The following is a 24,399-nucleotide window of genomic DNA, read 5'->3' on the forward strand; positions in this document are numbered from 1 at the left end:
CATCTCCCAAAGCCCCCACCTCCTTATATCATCACCTTGGGAGTTAGGATTTCAACGTATGAATTTGGGAAGGACATAAACATTTAGACTAAAGCAGGAAGTCAGCAGTTTGTTAAAATGCCATATCCTAAGAATTGGCTCCCTCAATCTATTCATCCCACATCCAGGCTGCCTTCGTGACCTGCAGATTTTTTGCATAAATGGCTATAGAAACAGTTTATAGACTCTGCTGACTATGCTCCTGAGATTGTCGTTATGCACATGAGATTTGGACAGCAGAATTGAGATCCCTCTTCCTGTCCCTTTCAGCTGGTTCTCTGTGCAAACAAGATCAGAAATGACAGGTTTTCTGCAATATTATTTCAGTATCTATTCTCCAGCTTCCTAAGCATGAAGAGACACCCGTGGAGGTGACAGAGATGGTAGCCTCCTGATTCCTGAATCACAGATGTAAGATATGTTCTTGAACTCGATATTCCAGTGATAGGTAGCTGCCACATAAAATGTGCCATGGACTGAATCAAAATTCAAAAATATATCGACAGGTTGAAATCAAGAGTTTAAAAAATAAGATCTGAGAGAGACAGCCAGATCAATCTATCTGGGACAACATTCTTGAAGCAGAATACAAAATTTAGTTATACAACCTTGCACTAGGAAAGACCAGCACTAACAGCAATTCTTGTAAAAGAAACCCAGGCATTTGGGTTACCTGCAAGCTCTATAGAAGCCCATGTTTGGCTACCACCCTAAATGACTTCATTTTATCCTAGGCTTCTTTAATAATGATTACTGCCCACATCCAGGAGGGGAAAGTTTCAGCTGAGCCTAAACGGACTCCATCTAGATTGTGTTCACCTCTGGATAGCTCATTTTAAGAGGTCACTACAAAACTAAACAGCATGAAGAGAGGCATGACCAGGATGAGGAGAGGTCCTTATCACTCAATCAATTCATTAATTCACTCATTCGTTTGTTTATTTACTCAGCAAACTTCTATTGAGCACCTAGTATATGTCAAGCATTGAGGATGCAGACTCTGCACCAGCAATCCCACATTTTAGTAGGAGAAGAAAATAATGTCAAGTAGCTGATAAATGATAAAGAAAAAAGAGCACAAGAGCAAGAAAACAGAGGAGGAATGGGTGGAGATATTTTCAGTTAGGCAGCAACAAAGATCTCTCCAAAGGGATGACATTTGAACAGAGACCCAGATGACGTGAGGGGGAAGCCAGGTGTCTTGGAAAAAATAGCAAGTGCAAAGGCCCTGCAGTAGGAGCAGCCCGGTGTGCTCAGTGAGGCCAGTGTGGCTGGAGTGGAGTGACAGACGAGGCAGCAGTAAGAGACAATGTCAAAGAAGTAATTGGGAGCTAGTTTATGCAGGACCTTACAGGCCATAATGGAGGCTTCATGTTTCATGTTGGATGTGATGAAAAGCCACTGGAGGGATTTAATCAGACAATGACATAGTCCAATTTATGTTTCAAAAGTCTCACTCTTACTGCTGCTCAGGAAATGGATATTTAATGAGCACGCTTGTGACTGTGCAGCCTGAACGTATGGCATAGATGAGGGGAGAAGGTGGGTGTGCATTGCCCTTCCTCAAACATTCGAAAGTTAATGCAAAATGCACAGGTTTTATTATGCATCTCTCTATATATTTTTTATCTCTATATATAATATGTAATATAATGGATTACATATTATTATACATCTATAGAAAATATTATATATTAAATATATTATATATCTTTATAATATTTTATTATATGTTATAATATTATCTAGAGAGACATATATTATATTATATATTATGTGTTATATATCTATATAACATGTACAGAGATATATATAATATTATATACAGAGATATAATATATAATATAAATATCTATATATAATATTAGGTATTCTATATATATTACATTTATTATATATCTAGATATATAACTATTATGTATATATATAAAAGATATATCTATATGTCTAGATCTATGTTATATTATAATACTAATACCAATATTATATAGATGTATCTATATATAATAATTAATATATAATTATATTATATAGAGAGATATATCTCTGTATAATATTTAATATATAATTATATTATATAGAGAGATATATCTATACAATATTAATATCTAGATATATAATATAAAATATAGTATAAATTTATATTGTTGTATTTATAAACTTAATATAAATTTATATTGTTATATAATATGTTATATATCTATCATATTATCATATTATATATAATATGTTATATATTTATTATATATAATAAATATTAGAGAGAGAGAGAGGGTCTTGCTATGTTGTCCAGACTTGTCTGCAACTCCTGGCCTCAAGCAATGTTCCTGCCTCAGCCCCACAAAGTTCTAGAATTACAGGCATGAGCCACCATACCCAGGCTCCCATGCATGCTTTTTCTAGGCAAAACTAGAAGTTACAGAGAAGCACATTTTGCCTCATAAAAGAGATAATGAAATAGTTATAAAAAATGAACTAACAGTCACTATTCAGCAAAGGCTAGGTGGTGGCCGTCAGGGTTTCTTAAAAGGTATCTGAATTCAGAAGCAGTTTGGCTATACAACATCTAAGCTTCTTTCCAACTCTAAGCATCTACTATTTTTTTCTCCTCTTTAAACTCTCTCAGAGAGCTGAGTCCCCTCCCTATAATAACCAAAAAAGAGTTACTCGAATTAAATTAAATAATCAGAATTTGGTCTTACTTTTTCCTGGATAAATCAAAAGGAAAGGTAAGGATCTTTATACATACCTTGTTCTTACTTTTCACCTCCTAAGGAAACAGAGAGAGAAAGAAAATATTGGTATGCACAATTTAATATATGCCAAATACACAGAACACTTGTCAAGGGTAAGCTAAGAAAAGAAGAAAGAAACACATTTCACAAAATCCTATGATGGACTTAAGCAAGAGATGAAGCAATGCTTTTTGGATTGATCAAGAAGACAGACATACGATAAGCTGACCAAGTTGACCTGACATTGCCTCTCTGACACGTCTGTGTCTCTCATAATCCTTTGTAAACAGAGAGTCACTGCATATTTGAAATACAATTACCTCAGATTGCCACCAGAGTATTATGCAAGAGAATGCCAGAAGTTCTGGACCTTATGTTGCCCTGCTAAGCTTCCATTGCTCTTATGAGAGATGCTGTACAACTTGTTAATTGCTGAAAATCTGGACTCTCTGGCTTGGTTAGAATCATGACTTGGATGCTCACTAGCTCTATGGACTTGACTGAGTTAGGAACCCTCTCTAGACCTTCATTTCTTCATATGTAAATGAGAATGCATATAATCCCTTCCTCATAGGGTTGCTGTGGGAATTAAATACAATAATCCATGTAGCATTAATTGCTAATAATAGTAGCCACCATATTTCGAAGAACTAAAGTGTCACGGATGTTGTACAGAGATTATCTCACTGAATTCTCTCAATGATCTTGCAAAATACATACTGGTTTCTCTTTTTTGCAGAGGCTCACAAAAGTTTAAGTAACTGGCCCAAATTTACATACCTAGCACGGGACAGATTCAGGTCATTCAAATTCAGGTCCGCCCAGCCAGAGCGCAGAATAGGTATTTCTTGCAACAGCACACTATGCAATGGGACATTTAGTTTTATTACTATTAAAAGAAACTCCCCCAATCTCTCATGTGAGGGGCAGTTGAGAAGTTTTTCCCTAGTCTCTTTAAAAGTTCGGAAGCAGAACTGATTCTATCACGGACAGTTTCTCATTTTGCTCCCAGCTGCAGGTTGGAGCCACTATACCAATACTGTCTTTGTGTCATCTGACTGATGCAGCTGGTTTTGCATGCCTTTTAAGTTTGGGGCTGGGTAAATCCTGATCACAGACTTGTAGCCTATGGCCTCATGTGATAAAATATTTTGCAAAAGATGCTGTTTTTCTCCTTTTATCAATCTTCCCTCCCTTTCTGCAGCTATTTCCCTTTCCTCCTAAGAATTGATAAAAATTCAGAAACCCTTATTTTTGCAATTAATCTCATGTGACCTTACTATTGACAATGGCCTGGTTGTTTCTCCCAACTACAACACAATTGATGACATGCCAGTGCTAAGAACAAGGATCGCCGACTGACAGAGCTGGGAGCGATCTCTCTGTATTGGTTCCTCTCACGGCACCCACCATATTCTAATCATAATAATGATACTAAGCGCAGTAACAACTACCATGTACCAAGAGCCTACCATTTGCCGAACATTTAACATAAGATTGACCATTCATTTATTTATTTGTGCACTTATTTACACAGCAGCATATTTTACTGAGAATCTACTATGGCCTAGGCACTGTTCTAGGCACAGAAGAGTCCAGCAACTAACACAAGAATCCAAGTCCCTGCTCACAGAGCTTACATTTTATTGGATAGAATAAAACAGAAAATATATAAATATATTAATTGGTAATGACCGAATACAGTTACCTCCTGAATTACACAAATAAGGCATTTAGAATTATCATATTTTATAGATGACGAGTTTGAGTAATTTGTGCAGTCACCACATCAGTGATACAGCAGGAATTTGCTATATTCTGATAATAACAGTAATCAATATCACAGCAATGATTGTAATAGTTACCATCTATTAAGGTAGTTATAGAATTGCATGAAGTATTTATATAAATCTTTTTTTATATTATTTTTATTATTTTTTGAGATGGAGTCTCATTCTGTTGCCCAGGCTACAGTGCAATGGTACTATCTTGGCTCACTGCAACCTCTGCCTCCCGGTTTCAAGAGATTCTCCTGCCTCAGCCTCCCCAGTAGCTGGGATTACAGGCACCCACCATGCCCAGCTAATTTCTGTATTTTTAGTAGAGTCAGGGGTTCACCATGTTAGCCAGTCTGGTCTCGATCTCCTGACCTCAGGTGATCCACCCTCCTCGGCCTCCCAAAGTGCTGAGACTACAGGCATGAGCCGCCGCTGCTAGACTATAATCTCATTTTATGAGTGAAGAAAACAAGACTCAGAAAGATGACATAATTTGATCAAGGCCACACAGTTAGGCTGCGGTAGAGAAATGATTTAAACCCAGTCTGCATCGTTCAAAGTCCATGATTTTTACACCATACCATGCCTCCTCTATTGAGTTTGTTCTATTGGAAATTCTTCTTACTAAACTGAAAGTTTCTCAAGAACAGAGATTTCATCTCCATCATCTCCCGAAAGTTCTACAATAACTGGCTTAGAAAGTGTTGAACTTTGTATGTCGAAGTCTGCCGATTCTAATTTCCAGTTCTTCTCATCGTCCCTTAGCAGTGGGTTGCAGCATGTAATTAGCGATGCAGTCAACATGACTTTTGAACACCAGAGTGCTAAAGGACCTTCAAAGTTCACGATGCAATGGCAACATGCTAGCATCAGCCTAACCTCTCTGAAATACCCTCATTCCCAACCAGGCTTGTGACCTGGACAGACATGTGTGCCTCTTTATTAGATGTGTGTTTGTCTAGGAATGAAAGGAATCAACAAGTGGGATGTACATGCCCTGCATTTCAATGAGAGCTGTCATCCTATGGCGTGAAGGGGGCATTGTGATGAATTGGAAGAGTGTGTGGACTCTTGCTGTCTTGCCCCAATCACAGGCTAACAATGCTTTTCTCAGCATTCCTCAGCATTGGTGTTCACAGCTGCACAATAGGATTTTGCCTTGTGCATTTACACACACAACACGGCTAAGCCATAGTAAATTATTAGAATGGGTGAATGAACGATTTTTTGTCTTCTTCTTGTTCAAGTTCCTTCATGGCAACACAATACAGTTACATATAGATGCTTGCAGAGGAAGTTTAATGTTTTTGTTAAGATTTAGTGAAAAGTAGACAGTTTTTAAAATAATAACACATAATATTGATTATGTGTTTACTATGTGCCAAGCACTGTTTTAAATACTTTATATTTCTTTTTTCAAAAATTGTATTTCAGATTCAGGGAGTCCATGTGCTTGTTTGTTATGTGGATATTGCCTGTGTAATGGTAGGGACTGGGGCTTCTGTTTTCGTTGTTTTTTTAGACAGAGTCTCAGCTCTGTCACGCAAGCTGGAGTGCAGTGGTGCAATCATAGCTAACTTCAGCCTCAAACTCCTGGGCTCAAGAGATCCTCCTGCCTCAGCCTTCTGAGTAGCTAGGACTACAGACATGTGCCACCATGCCGGCTAACTTTTTAATTTTTTGTAGAGAAGAGGTTTCACTGTGTTGCCCAGGCTAAAAGCAGACAGTTCCTAGAGTCAGGCACATCTAGGTTCAAACTGCAGCACTGCCACTTTTCTAGCTGGCTAAGTTTGGAAAGTGTAATTCCTCCTATTTCTCCACCCCTGCTTTCACTGGATCCTCGGTTCTCAGCTCAGACAGAGACCTTCCCTGACCACCTTATCCCCTCCCATTCACCCTTCTGTCCCCTGTGCTTATGCCTTGAGCACTTACCCAACTCCTGACATTGTCCACCCCAGGCCACAGGACTATAAGCTCCACCAGTGTAGACACTAAGTCTATGTCCCTCCCGTTAAGTCCCCAGACCCCAGCACTGTCCCTGGTACACAGGGACGTTCAACTAACATTGCTTGAATAATTTAACAAAGGAAGAGAATGCCGAAGAAAGGGGAAGGAAGATATAACTGGAGTATGGAGGGTTGAGGCAGAGGAGAAAAGGGATCAGGCAACTGCCTGCAGCTTTATTCTCTGTCAGTGGCAGCAGGGTTGCTGGGCCCTTCTACTTCCATCCCTCCCCAACCTGGGCACCCAAGACCAGACTTCTTGGCTGGGTACAGTAGCTCACACCTGTAGTCCCAGCACTTCGGAAGGCCAAGGCAGGCAGATTGCTTGAGGCCAGGAGTTCAAGACCAGCCTGGGCAACATGGCAAAACCCCATCTCTACAAAAAAAATACAAAAGTTAGCCAGACGTGGTAGTGCGCACGTGTAATCCCAGCTACTCAGGAGGCTGAGACATGAGAATTGCTTGAACCTAGGAGAGGGAGGTTGCAGTGAACCGATACGGTGCCACTGCACTCTAGTCTAGGCTACAGGGCAAGACTCTGTCTCAATTAAAAAAAAAAAACAAACAGAGTTCTTAAGAATTTTGTCACTTCCTAGTGCAGTACTAATCCCCAACCCTAGAAAAATAACACTATTTTCTTACCCCTGTTCCAAGGCACCCAAAACATGCTGGAAAAATTACAAAACCCTGCTAATGTTATCCACACACATTCATGCATTCATGAGGCTTCACTTCAGCAAAGCCTCCGGGCTTCCCTGCCAGGACTTTGACTACATCCTATTATCCATCCGTTGACTAGTTCATGGACAATGTCTCAAGCCTTCCAGTCCCATCCCTCTCAGGGAACAACTTTATCTCCTAATCTCGTCAGATGATCAAGGCCATTCTAATATGCTTAACACACCACGCACAGGTTTTATTCCTAGTGATTCCATAAGAAAATGCGCTTCAAAGGGTGAAGAATATTTGTGAAAAAACTGATTGCTTTTCTTGCTTTTGCCTAAGGATCAAATTATAGATGGAGGTGTTTCTGAGGAAAATTGCTTGTCTTGTATTATTTAAGAAGGCCATTTTCTGGCAGCCCTGACTACATTTTTAATCAATCTGGAGCCACTGGGAATGGATATTGGGACTATAAATATCAGGGGTAACAATAACAAGAGGTTCAGGGTTCAGCAATCACTGGATAAACATCTTATCTCACCACAGGCCTTTTCAAGGCAACCCTGGCTGGCCAAGGGACTAAGAAATGTAGACAAGCCAAAGTACAAGCATAAATATAAATATTGAGAAGCTGAAAATGTATCTCTCCTAGCTATCGTCTGAAAAGGAGGGGCCACTGTGCTCTAGGGGCCACTGTGCTCTAGTATACACATAACACTGTGTTACATGTATACCTATGTAACAAACCTGCACATTCAGCACACGTATCCCAGAACTTAAAGTAAAATGAAAAATAATGGATGAAGAACCTGAATAGACATTTCTCAAAAGAAGATATACAAAAGGCCAACAGGTACAGGAAAGACGCTCAACATCACTAATCATCAGAGAAATGCAAAGCAAAACCACAGTGAAATATCACCTCGGACCTGTTAGAACAGCTACTCCAAAACATGAAAGACAACAAGTGTTGGCGAGGGTGTGGAGACAAGAAAACCCTTGTGCACTGTTCGTGGAATTGTAAATCAGTGCAATCATTAAGGAAAACGGTGTAGGGACTTCTCAAACAATTAAAAATAGAACTGCCATATGATCTAGCAATCCCACTACCAGGTGTATGTCCAAAGGAAATGAAATCAGCACGTTGAAGAGATATCTGCACTCCTATATTTATTGCAGCATTATTCACAATAGCCAAAATATGGAATCAACTTAAGTGTCCATCAACAGATGAACTGATAAAGAAAATGTGGTATATATACACAATGGAATACTATGCAGCCTTAAACAAGAATGAGAGCCTGTCATTTGCAACAATCTGGTTGAACCTGGAGGACATGATACTTAATGAAATAAGCCAGGCACAGAAAGACCAATACCACATGATTGCATTTATATGTGGAATCTAAAAAAATCAAACTTATGCAAGCAGAGAATAGGATGGTGGTTTCAGAGGCTAGGGGTGGGAGAAATGGGAAGTTGATGGTCTAAGGGTACAAAGTTTTAGTTAGAAAAGATATCTTATTCCTCCAGGAGGAATAGGTTCTGGAGCTCTATTATACAGCATGGTGACTAGGGCATAATCATGTATTATATACTTGAAAATTGCTAAGGGAACAGATTTTAAATATTCTCATCACCAATGATAAGGATGTGAGGTGATAAACTAATGTTAATTAGTTTGTTTTATATGTATACATTCAACAGTGTATTCATGTATCAAAACTTCATGTTGTATCTTATAAATACATACAATTTTTTATTTGTCAATTAAATAAACAATAAAGTAAATTGCATAGTTATATAAACAAATAATTTTATTTAGAATCTAGACCAATGGGTCTCAAAGTGTGAACCCAAACCAGTCAAAATAGCATTACCTGGGAACTAGTTCAAAATGCAAATCCTCTGCCCACACCAGACCCGCTGGATCAGAAACTTTAGGGGTGGGGCTCAGCAGCAGGTGGTCAAACAAGCCCTCCAGGTGATTCTGATGCAGCTGAAATTTGAGATTTACAGATCTACATATTTCTATTTCTAATAGCACCCTTTCCTAAGACTGTTTTTCTGAACCAGCTTTTTCTTTTCACTGTCTTTTGCTTTGCAAATGTGAAATAAAACTTTGACACGTGCTGGAGAAAACAACAAAAACAGGCAGGACAGTATCTGGCCCGCAGGCCATAGTTAACCAACCCCTGATTTTGAGCATTGCAACAGATAATGTATGGGCTTTGCATGATCCCTAGAATATAAGTCATTGAAAATGGGTAGTATAGGCCAGGCACGGTGCCTCGCACCTGTAATCCCAGGACTTTGGGAGGCCAAGGCGGGAAGATCACTTGAGGTCAGGAGTTTGAGATCAGCCTGGCCAACATGGTGAAACTCCGTCTCTACCAAAAATTTTTTTTTTTAAATTGGCCAGGTGTGGTGGCGCACACCTGTAATCCCAGCTGCTCAGGAGACTGAGGCAGGAGAATCACTTGAACCTTGGAGGTGGAGGTTCCAGTGAGCCAAGATCACGCTGCTGCACTCCAGCCTGGGCAACAGAGTGAGAGACTCTTGTCTCAAAAAAAAAAAAGAAAGAAAAAAGAAAAGAAAATCGGTAGCACAATTGTTGCGGTTCCCACAAAATGAGCAGTGCTTTTTCAAGTTAGGTCAAAAAACAAAATCCCAACCAAACTCAAGGAAATTTAACACATTGTCAGTAACCTCTGAAGTCTTACTTGGGTAAATGCATAATTTTCATGGACTTTTAAAATATTGAAAAATTATTAACACTCCACCTACAAAATTATCTTACAGATAGCGTTGCCAGGTACAATACTTTTTTAGTATTTTCAATATCAGGGATGTATTTATCCTAAAAAAGTATACATTGTTTATCTGAAATTGAAATTTAACTGGGGCATCCTGGGATTTTGTTGTTTTTGTCTCTTTTGTTTTGATGATTTTTGCTAAATCTAACAACCCTACCTATAGATCTCTTACAGTTTCACCATCTGGGAACCACTGGTTTTATTGCATAACAGGGGTAACCTAACACAAGCAATATTTTGTTCTTTCAGGGAGGAAAAGAATTGCATTCTTATGGAATTATCCCCAAGGTTAAAAACTAATAATTCCCCTGTGTAGAAGCCACTGAAACACTCTGAGACAATCAAGCACTCTGCACTCACGGGTGCCAAGAACAAGCTTAGGTCACCCAAGGAAAAAGTACAATAATCTTGCATTTGTTCCTGCTGATTAAAGTCAAGCAGCTTCCAGGAAAATGTAGGCTTCCCTCGCGCCACTATGTTGAATTAATATCTGAAGAGTATTAATGATGGAAAAACTCAAATATATCCAACATATCCAAAGTTTTGCAGTTGGACTTGTGGGTAATCAAACTGTGTACTGAGAAAGCCTATTTTGTTAGTAAACAAAGCTTCTAAGTAGAGACGAAATATTCTTTGCAAGTAAACACAGGGGCATAAATCAAGGATTCCTGGTAAATATTTGATAATGATGACGCAGGCAGAGTAGGTGCCTTCAGGCTTCAGATATAGTCCAACAAGAGGGCTTATAAAATCATTCTCATGAAAGTTATAAAAATGGGGAAATGTGGCTCAGCATGCTACAACCTATGTCTTTTCAAACTTCAGAGAAGGAAGATGGTATTTGACACGTCCATGAAGATGAACGCGTTGAGTTTTAATTAAAAGATCACAGTATTTAGCATCAGAAGACCCATGTTTGAGTTTCAGCGCTACCGCTTCCAAGCCGTGCAGTGTTGAACAATTCGCTTAGTCTCTCTGAACCTCTATTTTCTCTCTCTAAAACAGAGAGGATGGGAATTCCCATCTCACACGCTTCGGTCAGGGTCAAGGATATAATAGAAATGAAAATGCTTTGCAAGTCGTGAAACTGCAAAGCACTCTCCCGATCATTTCCATGAAGAAGAGCAAACTCTCTGGTGACTGGAAAGTGAAATAATGTTGTACTGAGTGTTACCAGCTGAAACCATGCTAAGGACATTATTCTTTCAAGAAATGTGGGTTAGTTAGCTCAGGCTGCCATATAACAAAGTAGCGGGTGGCTTAAACAATGAAATGTATCAGCCAGGCGTGGTGGCTCACACCTGTTATCCCAGCACTTTGGGAGAAAGAGGTAGGCGGATCACTTGAGGTCAGAGTTCAAGACCAACCTGGCCAACGTGGTAAAACTCCATCTCTACTAAAAATACAAAAATTAGCTGGGTGTGGTGGAACACGCCTGTAGTCCCAGCTACTTGGGAGGCTGAGGCAGGAGAATCGCTTAAACCTAGGAGGTGAAGGTTGCAGTGAACCAAAACAAAAACAAATCAACAACAACAAAAGAAGACAATGAAATGTATCGTCTCACATTCTGGAGATGAGAAGTCTGAGATCAAGGTGTTGGGCAGCAGGATTGGTTTCTTCTGAGGCTTCACTCCATGGCTTGGTAGATGGCCATCTATTCCCTGTGTGTGTTCCTGTGTCTAAATCTCTCCTTTTTATACAGACATCAGTCATATTGGGTTAGGACCCATCCTTATGGCCTACTTTAATTTGAATACCTCTCTGAAGACTCTGTCTCTAAATAAGGTCACCTTCTAAGGAACTGGGGATTATGACTTCAACATTTGAATTGAGAGAGGATATAATTCAACCCATAACAACATCTTTCATTTATTCTATTAAAAAGTGGTCAAATGGGTTCAGAGTGTGTCCCAAAGCCTGCTTCCCCTCAGATAAAAACATTCCACTCTACACTGGACACCTTCCTGCTTGTTGGGTCTTTAAGACGATAAATTATTTACTTTGGAATGAGGATTCAAGTCTGTGGCCTCATACCTTCTCCAAACACCAAAACACTAGGCAGTGCAGTGCCCCTCTTTTCACAGAAATGCCTTTATTCTGTGGCAAACATGTCACTCTCCCTTATATTTAGCTTATGAATGAAATTATGTCTCACATTGATACAAAGGCACTGAAGTTTTTAGATTTCAAACTCAATTTTTTGTTCAAGAAATTTACTTATCAGTTATCAATCCCTTCTGTACTAAGCCTACAGATTGTTGTCACATTCTCAAATCAGACAAGGCACCTTCATTAACTTATAGGACTAATAAGTATATACACATATATAAAAACTCATATATAATCGATATATGTAACATAAAATAAAAATGACATTTTTAAAAGCAAAGTTAGACTTTTTTTAGCTCATGCTTTCTTAGTGACTCAACATCCTTCTTTCCATTAATAATTGTCTTGCCATCTTAGAAATATATAAATGTCCCAGACCAAGTGGATGCACAAATGTGTGTCTTGGGAGTTGGTCATTATAGCCCTTTTTGCAACATCAAAAATGTGGAAATAGCCTGACATCGAGCAGGAGTTTGCCAAACAAATCATGAGGCAGCTACATCTAGAATACAATGCACCCATTGAAGATTATGTTTTTGAAAAATATATAATGGCATGGGGTGATATTTGTGGTATGCCATTAAAGACAAGCAGGTTACAGAAGGCTATGGACAATTCCAATTTTTAAGACTACATACACATAAAAGAATATAGAAGGGATATTCATTAATGAGTTAATATGCTTATCTCTAAATAGTGAGATTGTAGATAATTTTTGTTTCTTCTTTGTACTTTCCTTTTTTGATTTTTTTTTCCACAAAATGCGTGCATCACTCATATAATGAAAATATGAGGCCGGGCACAGCGGCTCATGCTTGTAATCCCAGCACTTTGGGAGGCCGAGGCAGGCGGATCACGAGGTCAGGAGATCGAGACCACGGTGAAACCCTGTCTCTACTAAATATACAAAAAAATTAGCCGGGCGTGGTGGCGAGCACCTGTAGTCCCAGCTACTCGGAGAGGCTGAGGCAGGAGAATGGTGTGAACCCAGGAGGCGGAGCTTGCAGTGAGCCGAGATTGCACCACTGCACTCCAGCCTGGGCGACAGAGCAAGATTCCTTCTCAAAAAAAAAAAAAAAAAAAGAAAATATGATCTTTTTTAATAAATGAAAATTTCCCTCTGAAAGATTATTTCTTCAAACAAAGCACCATTCATTCCAATGGGTTACTGTATTTTTCAAAGATCTTAGTACCTTACTTCTAGGAGATGATAATTTAGGGAAAGGGCTCAAAAAAGTATAAAAATAATTATATATTCAGCAATATAATGCAACCTATCACATTATAAAAAGACAATTTAAAAAGAAAAAAGGCTGGGCGTGGTGGCTCACACCTGTTATCCTGGCACTTTGGGAGGCCAAGGCGGGCAGATTATCTGAGGTCAGGAATTCGAGACCAGCCTGACCAACATGGAGAAACCCCATCTCTACTAAAAATACAAAATTAGCCAGGCGTGGTGGCACATGCCTGTAATCCCAGCTACCTGGGAGGCTGAGGCAGGAGAATCGCTTGAACCCAGGAGGCGGAGGTTGTGGTAAGCTGAGATCAGGCCATTACATTCCAGCCTGGGCAAAAAGAGCAAAACTGTCTTTAAAAAAAAAAAAAATAGCTTAATGAAGGACTCAGCATTTGATTTAGATTAGGACTTAATGAAAAGGTATATTTTCCAGGAGGTACATAGAGGATGGAGAGGAAGGGTATCCCTGACACAGGAAATGGCATAAGTAAACCCACTTGTAGTAAAATGCCTGGTCTACTCTGAGAGTAACAAATAGTTTAGTATGAGTAGTTCATGGGAATTCTAAAAGAATGTCAGGGGTCGAGGCAGGAAAATCAAGTCATAGGGCTGGATGGTCATAAAATTTATTGTTCAAACTAAGACCCCTTCAAGCATGAAAAAGGCTGCTGTTAATAGCTGCAGGAAACAAAAGCATACACTAGGACAGTACCAGGAAACCAGGACATATGGCCACCCAACAAAGGACTGGATCCCAGGATGCCTTAAATGCCAAGCTCAGATATGTGAACTTTATACACAGAATCTTGAAATCCTAGGGTTGAAAAGAAATGTCAATGCCCTCCAGCCTGGCTAACCATATTCCTGCCTCTCCAACTTTTCCAAGAATTGCTATCAAGGCTTTGTTTAAATTTCTCTGTGACAAAGAACTCGTTGCCTTGGGATGCCTGTTAGAAAATTCTTTATTGTATTGAGCTGAAATGTATCTCCTTGTGTCTCTTATTTATTTGGCTCATTCATTCATTCATCCTGCCCTTTCAAAGACAAACATAATGATTATCTCTCTCCACATTAGAGGGAAAGACAGACACTGTGACCCTCTAAATCTTCTCTTTTGCAGGTAAAATGTCCTGTACCCATCCTTCCTACAGCATTCCTGCAGTCTGTCACTGTACTCTTATAACTCCTAATTAGCTTTTGAATTAATCCACTCTTGTCATCTTCCCTGCTACCCTTTTGTTTAGGGCCACCATCTTTTCTTCTTTCTATGACACGGTGCCTCCTAAGTGGTCTCTCTCTTACCAGCCATCCTTCCAACTCATTGTTCATACTGCAGCCAGATTGATCTTTCCAAGACCCCAAACGGATTGTGACACTGTCCTGCTTACAACCTTCATTGGCTCCCCATTTTCGTAAAGATCAATTACAGCTTCAGGAAGGACAGCGTCATGCCATTCTGGCCTCAGTCACCATTGCAGTCTCATTTCTTTCCTCCCCTCCCCTCTCTTGCATTCCTTCTTTAGTCCCTTGCACAGCCCACTGAAGGTACCGACACCTCTGCTTGGAGCCCTCTTCCCTCCATCACCTTCACCTTCCTCATCTTTACTCAGCCTTTGGGTCTCAATTTAGATATCACTTCCTATAGAATGTTTACCCTGGTCCCATTAAGTCTAGATTAAATATCCCTTCAGGTGGTCTCACGGGGACCTAAGCTTCCCCTATCAAAGCAAGTATAATATTGAATTAAAATCACCTGGTTCCTCATCTAACACCTCTGCTCCGTTGTAAATACCATGAGATCAGGTCTTCTTCAGCATTGTTGTCTTCAATATCTAGCAGAGTGGTTGTCACATAGTAGGTGCTCAGATAATAATAGACAATGCAGTTGCTAATAAATTAATGTATAGCACCCAGAACTAGATACAATTGTTCTAAATATGGTCTGAACAATACAGAGAGCAATGACTATCATGTCTCATGTTCTATACTTTAGACATCTTTTTTTTTTTCTTTTTTCTTCTTTTTTTTTTTTTTTTTGAGACAGAGTCTCACTCTGTTGCCCAGGCTGGAGTGCAGTGGTGCAATCTCGGCTCACTGCAACCTCCGCCTCCCAGTTCAAGCAATTCTCCTTCCTCAGCCTCCCGAATACCTGGGACTACAGGTGCTTGCCACCACACCCAGCTAATTTTTGTATTTTTAGTAGAGACAGGGTTTCACCATGTTGGCCAGGATGGTCTTCATCTCTTGACCTTGTGATCCACCTGCCTCGGCCTCCCAAAGTGCTGGGATTACAGGCGTGAGCCACTGCACCCGGCCTCTAGACCTCTTTTAATACAACAAAATTCTATTTTAAAAGAAACATATCACTATTGATTTTATCATCAGTTTAAATCTCTAAACCTTAACTATATAAAGCTGCCACTTCTCTCTTTCTGTCTCTTCCTTTCTCAATCTCCCTTTCCCTCTCCCTCTACTTCCCATCTCCCTCTGTCATACACATACACACATACCTAGTAATTTGCAATTGAATTTTGGGATCCACACATAAGACTTTTTATATCCGTCTCTGCACACACACACCCCAAAAATTAAAAGTCAAAACAGATTATAACTTACTGATAACTTTTAGACTCCTAATCCTTATGCCTTTTCTCTTAGCAAATGGGAGCCTTATATTATGCCTTTATAGATATCAATGATGCTGAATAAACAGGATTGAAGACAGAGGCCAGTAGCATGCCACTAAAGACATTCACATGTCAATCCATCTGTTAATCAGCTCTCCTTTAATAAATGCATTCAACCAGTCATTAATCCAGCCCATATGCACTTTTCTAATCCAGAAGATCACAGAATCTGTGCCTTCCTGAAATCAATGCTGTAAACTGATTAAAGTGTATTGACTGTAACCATGTTCCAGGTGCATTCACATACTTTATTTTAGTTAAATCTTCCAGCATCTATTATTCCTTTTTAATAGATAATAAAATCATCTCTCAGAAAATTACACAAGTAGCAATTGCCAGAGCAGGCATGTGAGCTCAGGTCCTGTGACGCCAAGCTCATAGTCATTAGCACACATGATATTGGGATAATCTCAAAAAAGAAAACATGCATAATTTGACTTATGCTGGCTCCACTATTCGCCACCTACTTCACTCTCCCAAATATCTGTGGAATTAATTAATTCCTTTGATTAGAGATTCCTAACAGGAGGTTCATTACAACTCAAAGGAGTCTCAGAGTTGACTTGTAATGAACCCACTGAAAGTTCATACAAAGTGCAATATGTGGTATATCCTGCATTTTTTTCTGAGAAGAGTAGTGTGTATCTATACCTGAAAAGGACCTTGGTCTCAAACAGTTTGAGAACAACTTCAAGTTTAAATAACTCCCTATCAAAGTTAATCATCATTCACCTTTCTGTCTGAAGGTTTAGATTGCACACATCTCTCTTTTTAGGAAATCAAAACTGCATTTTCTTATCTCTAGCATCCCAAATTCTCCATCACTTTCTAAAGAGTTTTTAGAGGGCTTGCCCACTGGCCCATGCTGAGGTTCTGGATGCCTTCTCTGAATCAAGCTTATCAAAGGACTCTCAGAAGCCCACCTATCTAGGCCTTTAGTGTCCTTGTCCCATGCCAGGTTCCAGCCTAAAGAGGACTCCTTTGCCTTCACAAAGTCAACAGAGCCAAAACTGCAAAAGGCCTTTCTTGCAGCTCTTCCTTGGGGAAAGTTAGGATAGGTGCAATAGCAATAGGAGAAGCCCACCTGTTGAGATGTGAATTAGAGAGGGAGCTGATAGACCCAGAGACTCGAGGCATTATTCTCAAATACCCAGAAAGTCTAAACCCTTCCATTGCTAAATAAGTAGAAAACTATGTTTTCCCTGACAATCATGCTTAATCTTTATTCCTTAGCATATTATAGATGATAATTTCCTGAAAGCTTCTGTATCTCTGTCATCTAATTCAATGCTTAAACATAAATAGTCATTCATAAAAACTGCACAAAAATTCATTGAGCATCCCAGCTGGGTCTAAGCACTAACTGTAATGATACTAAGACAAAAAGAGTTGATCCCTAAGGACTGGTGTGGGATGGACAAGTAAATAGATAGTTGTAATAAAGAATGGTAAGTGCTCTGACCCACAGAAATAAAGGAAGCTCTGGGAGAACAAGAGGGGGCACCTAACCCATTAGGAAGGATGATCTGCATAGTTTCCAAGAGAAAGGGGGCCAGGCACGGTGGCTCACGCCTGTAATCCCAGCACTTTGGGAGACCAAGGCGGGCAGATCACAAGGTCAGGAGATCAAGACCATCCTGGCTAACATGGTGAAACCGCGTCTCTATTAAAAATACAAAAAAAATAGCTGGGTGTGGTGGCGGGCGCCTGCAGTCCCAACTACTTGGGAGGCTGAGGCAGGAGAATGGCATGAACCCAGAGCTTGCAGTGAGCCGAGATCACGCCACTGCACTCTAGCCTGGGTGACAGAGTGAGACTCCATCTCAAAAAAAAAAAAAAAAAGAGAAAGGGGCTTTCAGCTGGGTCTAAATAAAAATAGAAGTTAGACACAGACCTCACAGACATACAGAAAGAAAGTCTTATTTAATAAATAGTTTAACACACCTAAATTAATATATGATATGGACAAAATGTATATAAAATGTACAAAAATGGTGCATAAAATGTGGAGAGGGAGTGAGTAGTAAGATATAACAATGAAGAGGAAGGTAAAAGGCAAGTTGTGGAGAACGTGTATCCACCAAAATTATTCTTGAAAGAAAATAAAAATGGGAATCTGCTGAAGACTTTTCCAAAAAGAACTGCATGATCATATTATACTTTAGAAAGATCATTTGACACAGTCTGGGCACAGTGGCTCAAGCCTGTAATCCTAGCACTTTGGGAGGCCGAGGCGGGCAGATCACTTGAGGTCAAGAGTTCAAAACCAGCCTGGCTAACATGGTGAAACCCCGCCTCTACTAAAAATACAAAAAAAAATTAGCAGGCATGGTGGCCAGCACCTGTAATCCCAGCTACTTGGGAGGCTGAGGCAGGAGAATTGCTTGAACCCAGGAGGTGGAGGTGGCAGTGAGCTGAGATTGCGCCACTGCACTCCAGTCTGGGCAACAGAGCAAGACTCCATCTCAAAAAAAAGAAAGAAAGATCATTTGACACACTGTGGAAACAAAATGGAGGTATGAGCTGGGCAGGACTGGCCCCAGATGAGACTAATGGGAAGTTGTGGCCAGAATGGAATTTGAGGGAATACTGGCCATAACTATAACAGTGGTGGGGGAGGTGGAGACACAGGTATGTGTATGAATTATACTCAGCAATGACAGTAGACAGGGCTTAGTGATGATTGTCATGAATGAAAGGGAAGAAGTCACCTAGGGTGATTCTGTTGTGTCTGACTTGGACAACTTGAGAAATTCCATTTGCAGTGGCAAAGAGAAGAGGAAAAGCAGGCCTGGGAGAAGAAGGGAGAAGACAGATCCAGGTCCTAACTCGGTGATTTTGAGGTGCTCTATGGAACATCAAAGTAGAGATTGGAATTTTAGAAGAAAGATTAAGCTAGGTTTGGGAGACACCATGTATCTGTAGTGGTTGAAGCCACTGGAGTGAATGAGATTATCCAGAGAGACTGCAGGATGACAAGGGAAGAGTCAAGAAGAAAGAGCAGTGCACACAAACATTTATGAAGTGAAGCCCTTTAAGTATTCAATTGTAACTCAAAAGGTCAGAAGGGAGCCAGGGAAGCATGGGATTGTAGCATCCAGGACAGAGTCAAAAACGGAGGAGGAAAGGACCAATAATTCAAAATGACACAGAGGCTGTGTGTGTGCGTGGGAGTGGGGGAGTTGAAAATGCTCTATGGTTTTACTACAAGGAGGTCTTCGGCGGCCTTGCCAAAGGTTGGCCCTCAGAGGTGAGGGCGGACGCCAGATGACTGGGTGTGAAGGAGCAAAAGGGTAGTGAGGACATGTCGGGAGACAGCAAATGCCACCCACTCTTTCAAGGAGTTTGGTGGGAAGAGGAGCAGAAAACTGAGGTGGCAGCCAGAGGTGATCACTGCAGGGGAAACCGGAAGCTCCATTAAATACCTGATGAGCAGAAGTGCAGAAAACCTCTTGTGCTCCGTGGAACTGGGTATGTGATAAATACATAAGCAATACCAGAATCGGGTTCCCTCTCCATCCTGCTGGGCACTAGAGCGGCTTTTGTTTCCATTCCCTCTATCAGTGAGAAGTGGCTCGTGCTTCACTTGTTAAAATGAAACCAGAGTGTGGAAGCCCAGCAATCGCTGGAACCCTTTGACCCCCGCTCCGCACCTGAAGACCGGCTGTGCCGGTGCCCGCTGCCCCTGCGGACGCTCCCCAGTGTTCACCCTTGGAAATTTCCAAGTCCAGATCAAAAGCACCCATAATCAGTTAAGACCCAAGGCTCCCTCTAGTCTTATCCAAAATTAGCCAGATTCGTTTGAAAGTCTTGTTCAAATAGAAGAGGACAAAGGGCCAAGAGACTGGCTGTGCCGAATTGTTCACGTCAATCAACATCTTTGTGGAGCCTGCGAGGGGCGCGTTGTGGGGAAGGGGCTCCCTCCTTCAGGGATATGATTCTGTTTCCTGGAGGCAAGTGTGGGAGTCCAGAGGACATTACTAAACATATTGTTTTAAAAATCCCCGTCCTTCTTGCCAAGCCCCTGTCCCACCGGTAATAAACAAGAAGCCGGGCCCGTCTCGCCGCCCAGGAGGGCAGAGCTTGCAGTGCCCTGCGGCTGGTAAGGCTAAGTAAGGGTTGCCCGCTTGCACAGTCTGGAGCCGTGGTGAACCGAGAGTCTTGCAAGTTGGACCGGCTCGCTTTCCAGAAACCAGAGATAAACTCGATATTTACAAACTCGTTCTCTGGCAATGAAAACTCGAAATAAGTTGAGCTCCGCATTTGCGCGCCTGCAAATTGCTCCAGCTGAGTGCACGGGAACGCAGCCCAACAGGGACCGTTTTCCGGCAAACCTGGAGGCCCTCTTTGCAAGGTTTCTCTGCTTGACAGAATGGCAGCTGTGACCCGGGAGCCCAAGCAATGGAGGACGGGTAGAGAGAGGCGCATACCGTACCCGATCGGCGTGGCGGGTCATGCTGCGGGAGTCTCGGCGTCTGTTCCTGCCCGGGCGCTGCGGACGCGGCCTGGGCTGCAGCCCCGCGACCTGAGAGCTGTGCTCGGGACGGCTGCTGCGGACTGCTCTTGTTTGCACTGGCCGTTTGCTTTTGGGATTTCTCCAGTGCAGATGTAGTCAGGGGGCCGCTGTCCCGGGGGACAATGATTCCATTGGAAGCTGGCCTTTGACAAGACACACACATGACCTTTGACTAAAATGGCTTTGGGGAAGGAAAGTGTCGGGAGGCTGAAGACGGGGCTTCCAGCGCCGCCATCCACATTCCCACCCCCGACAGTGCCTAGTTAATTTTTCATCTTTCAAGGAGAACCTCTGTGAGGTTTGGTGTGCCATTTCTCTTTCCTTCTGTAGGATTCAGTCTGTTTCCAAAAGGATTTCGCAGCAGAAGTTTCCTGCTGTGTTGTTAATGCATTCCCTGAACTAGCATTTCCAGGTCAAACAGGGGCAGGCCTATGTTGTTTAAGTTCCTCTGACACTCTGGAAAATATCACCACCATTTTTTTTTTTTTTTTTTTCTAAAACACGCTACAGTTTACAAAGGGCTTTTCACAATCATGCTGTCATTTGGCCTCCCAAACAATGCCGGGGAGGCTCTCCTATTACTGCCATTTTACACATAAAAAATTAGAAGCTTAGAAAAATATTTGCCCCATCACCCAACCAGAAAGTGAAATCCTGGTCTTCTTAATTGGCATCCAGTCCACATCCACGAAACCACCCACCACCCTGCTGAGTGACCCACACTACTAACAAGAACACAATTAATATAAAGCAATAGTAGCTACGGTTATTTTAATTTTTGGATTACAAAAGTGAGTGTCAGAAATTGTTTTATTAGATAATAGATGTTTTGTTCCCTGATATTCACAGATATCTTGAATCTATTGGCTACATTTTTTTTTTAATGGTCTACTGCTAAAAGGATGCTGTGGTAACCAGACTAGCCACTTAGAGGTATCAGCCAGGTGTTCCCAGGGCTGCTACCAAAGTCCATCACTAACTACTATCAGCACCTCTTTCTATCTTATTTCTGGGTCCTTCCAGACAGTGAAATATTAAACAAAAGGGAAGGGGCTGTGAGCTTGTGAAATGAACAATGGACAAGCAGTCAGCTTCACAGAATTTTAATGTGATGGAGGCGGGGTTGAGGGGCAGCAGAGAGTTACGGTGGAGGTCTGCAGAGAAGCCCTAGACCTAGACCTGCCCAGTGTGAAAGGCAATAGTACTTTCACTGTTTTCAGCTCAGAAAAGGGGAAAGGGGGTGACACTCACTCTCGATTTTGAAGGACTTGGAGGAGCCAGCCAGGAGAAGAAGAGGGGGAAGGACTTCACCGACCCAGACAGCACCAGGTACAAAGCTGCTGTGGTGCATTCAGCGAACTTGAAAATAGTTGGGGCAAGCAGGAGCAGACGGCGTGGGAGGGTGAATCTAGAGAAGGGGGTGTGGGATGGACTCTGACCATCCTCCTGTGTCACTATAGGGGATGTGGACTTCATCTTGCAGCGCTGAATGTGTTAATATAACTGGCTCTGGGGCATCAACTCACAAGAAAAGGACACAGGAGTCATGCATTGTTCTCCAACAACAACAAAAAGATATAGCTCAACATCACTTAGGTCGGTAGTTAGGGGCATTTGCTTCATCAGACAGATGCAATTTCTTCTTCCTAGCTGCGAAAATGTGAGCAATACATTTAACCTCACCAAGCCTCAGTTTTCTCATCAGTAAAACTGGAGTTGTGATATATACTATGAGGATTAAATGAAATTCTGTAGATAAAACCCTTGGCCTTTCTGCAGGCATGGAGTTATACTCAATAAAAGATGGCTATTATATTTTAAAGTACTTTAATATGTGCAGTGCCTACCGTGGAATAACAAGGCACTGTCTTTCTCCCAGTTCTCTCACTCCCTCATTCTCATCATACTTCTGGCTTTGGATTCATTAGAAGTTTATCCCTTGTTCCTTCCTCTTCTTATATTCAGGGTTTTCTTTTGTTTGTTTGTTTTCAGACGGAGTCTTGCTCTATCACCCAGGCTGAATGAAGTGCAGTGGCACAATCTCTGCTCACTGCAACCTCCACCTCCTGAATTCAAGTGATTCTCCTGTCTCAGCCTCCCACGTAGCTGAGATTACAGGAGCCCACTACTACAACCGGGTAATTTTTCTATTTTTAGTAGAGGTGGAGTTTCACTATGTTGGCCAGGCTGGTCTCGAACTCCCGACCTTAAGTGATCCACCTGCCTTGGCCTCCCAAAGTGCTGGGATTACAGGCGTGAGCCACTGCATCTGACCTCAGCTCCTTCTTGAAAATACTTCCTCTATGTCTCAGACTAGTCTTTAATATCAATTTCAATCTGTCTCTCCTTCCACTTTAATTTGTTCATTTCTTTGTCCTGCCATTGCCATACCCATCTGCAAATTATCCACCCAAGATGTAGCTATCTGCTAGAGCTAGACATCATTCCAAAATAATGACCATTGGCACCACCATTGATGTCTGGCCTACCCTTGGCTGGGCACTCAGCACCACCTCAGTTCTTACAAATGTCCCCAGCCAGCTCACTTCTCTAATTATGCAAAGTAACACTTCCCACCTCTTTAAAACCCTGATCTCACTCCCACCTGGCTCGCTTTCAGCAAACAAACTCTTTTCCCCCAATAAAGAACACAGTAGCTATCAGAAGGAAATTCTATTTCCTGTCCCTGCACCAGAAAAATATATCTATTCTCCACTTCTCCCCTCCTACCTCAGAGGTACCTCTTTTTCTGTGCGCTATAGATTCCCTCTCTTCCCACTTCCTTTGGAACACTCATCAACCATCATCTTTCCTTTCAACTTCTTCTCTACTGATAACATCAGTTCATTCATTCAGTAGGCATTTATAAAACAACTATAATCGAGCATCTTTGATTCTGCACATACACGGATAAATAAAACATTACAGCCTATAAACAAATTAAAGTCCCTCCCACACACCGTGTTTCCTCATGGAGTCTGAATATGTGCCAGTTCCTTGCAACAGTAACAACAACAACAGCACGCGCACCCAGCATGTGCCCACTGCCAGGAACATTCTTCCATAGATCTTCCAAGGCCGGTTTCTATTCATACTTTAGGTGCTGGCTTAATGTCACCTGCTCAAAGAGTTCTTCCTAGGATATGAACAGACACTTCTCAAAAAAAAGACATTTATGCAGCCAACAAACATATGAGAAAAAACTCATCATCACTGATTATTAGAGAAATGAAAATCAAAACCACAATGAGATACCATCTCACGCCAGTTAGAATGGTGATCATTAAAAAATCAGGAAACAACAGATGCTGGCGAGGATGTGGAGAAATAAGAACGCTTTTACGCTGTTGGTGGGAGTGTAAATTAGTTCAACCATTGTGGAAGACAGTGTGGAGATTCCTCAAGGATCTAGAACCAGAAATATCATTTGACCCAGCAATCCCATTACTGGGTATATAGCCAAAGGATTATAAATCATTCTACTATAAAGACACATGCACACGTATGTTTATTGCAGCACTATTTACAATAGCAAAGACTTGGAACCTATCCAAATGTCCATCAATAATAAACTGGATAAAGAAAATGTGGCACATACACATCATGGAATACTATGCAGCCATAAAAAGAATAAGTTCATGTCCTTTGCAGGGACATGGATGAAGCTGGAAGCCATCATTCTCAGCAAACTAGCACAGGAACAGAAAACCAAACACTGCATGTTCTCACTCATAAGTGAAAGGTGAACAATGAGAACACAGGGACACAGGGAGAGGAACATCACACACCGGGGCCTGTTGGGGGGTGGGGGACAAG

At 41.3% G+C, this 24,399-nt stretch overlaps 1 protein-coding gene across 5 annotated transcripts in view; it reads right to left on the reverse strand.

Annotated features, from left to right (window-relative positions):
* ENPP2 (ectonucleotide pyrophosphatase/phosphodiesterase 2) overlaps positions 1–20,789 on the reverse strand; it is a 123,619-nt gene extending 102,830 nt beyond the window's left edge. For 3 of the 5 annotated variants that reach the window (XM_030795463.1, XM_030795465.1, XM_030795460.1), the window contains exons 1-2: positions 20,503–20,788; positions 2,789–2,809 (exon numbers count right to left, since the gene is read on the reverse strand). In XM_030795463.1, coding sequence (XP_030651323.1) covers positions 2,789–2,809; positions 20,503–20,523 — 42 coding nt within the window. In that variant the 5' untranslated portion in view covers positions 20,524–20,788. Of the gene's footprint in view, positions 1–2,788; positions 2,810–20,502 lie in introns of all 5 variants that reach the window. The other 2 variants (XM_030795467.1, XM_030795464.1) reach the window with 2 other exon arrangements.
* Between the last annotated feature and the right edge of the window lie 3,610 nt (positions 20,790–24,399).

The sequence above is a fragment of the Nomascus leucogenys genome, chromosome 16 (genome assembly GCF_006542625.1).
Source record: "Nomascus leucogenys isolate Asia chromosome 16, Asia_NLE_v1, whole genome shotgun sequence".
In the NCBI taxonomy this organism is placed as follows: domain Eukaryota; kingdom Metazoa; phylum Chordata; class Mammalia; order Primates; family Hylobatidae; genus Nomascus; species Nomascus leucogenys.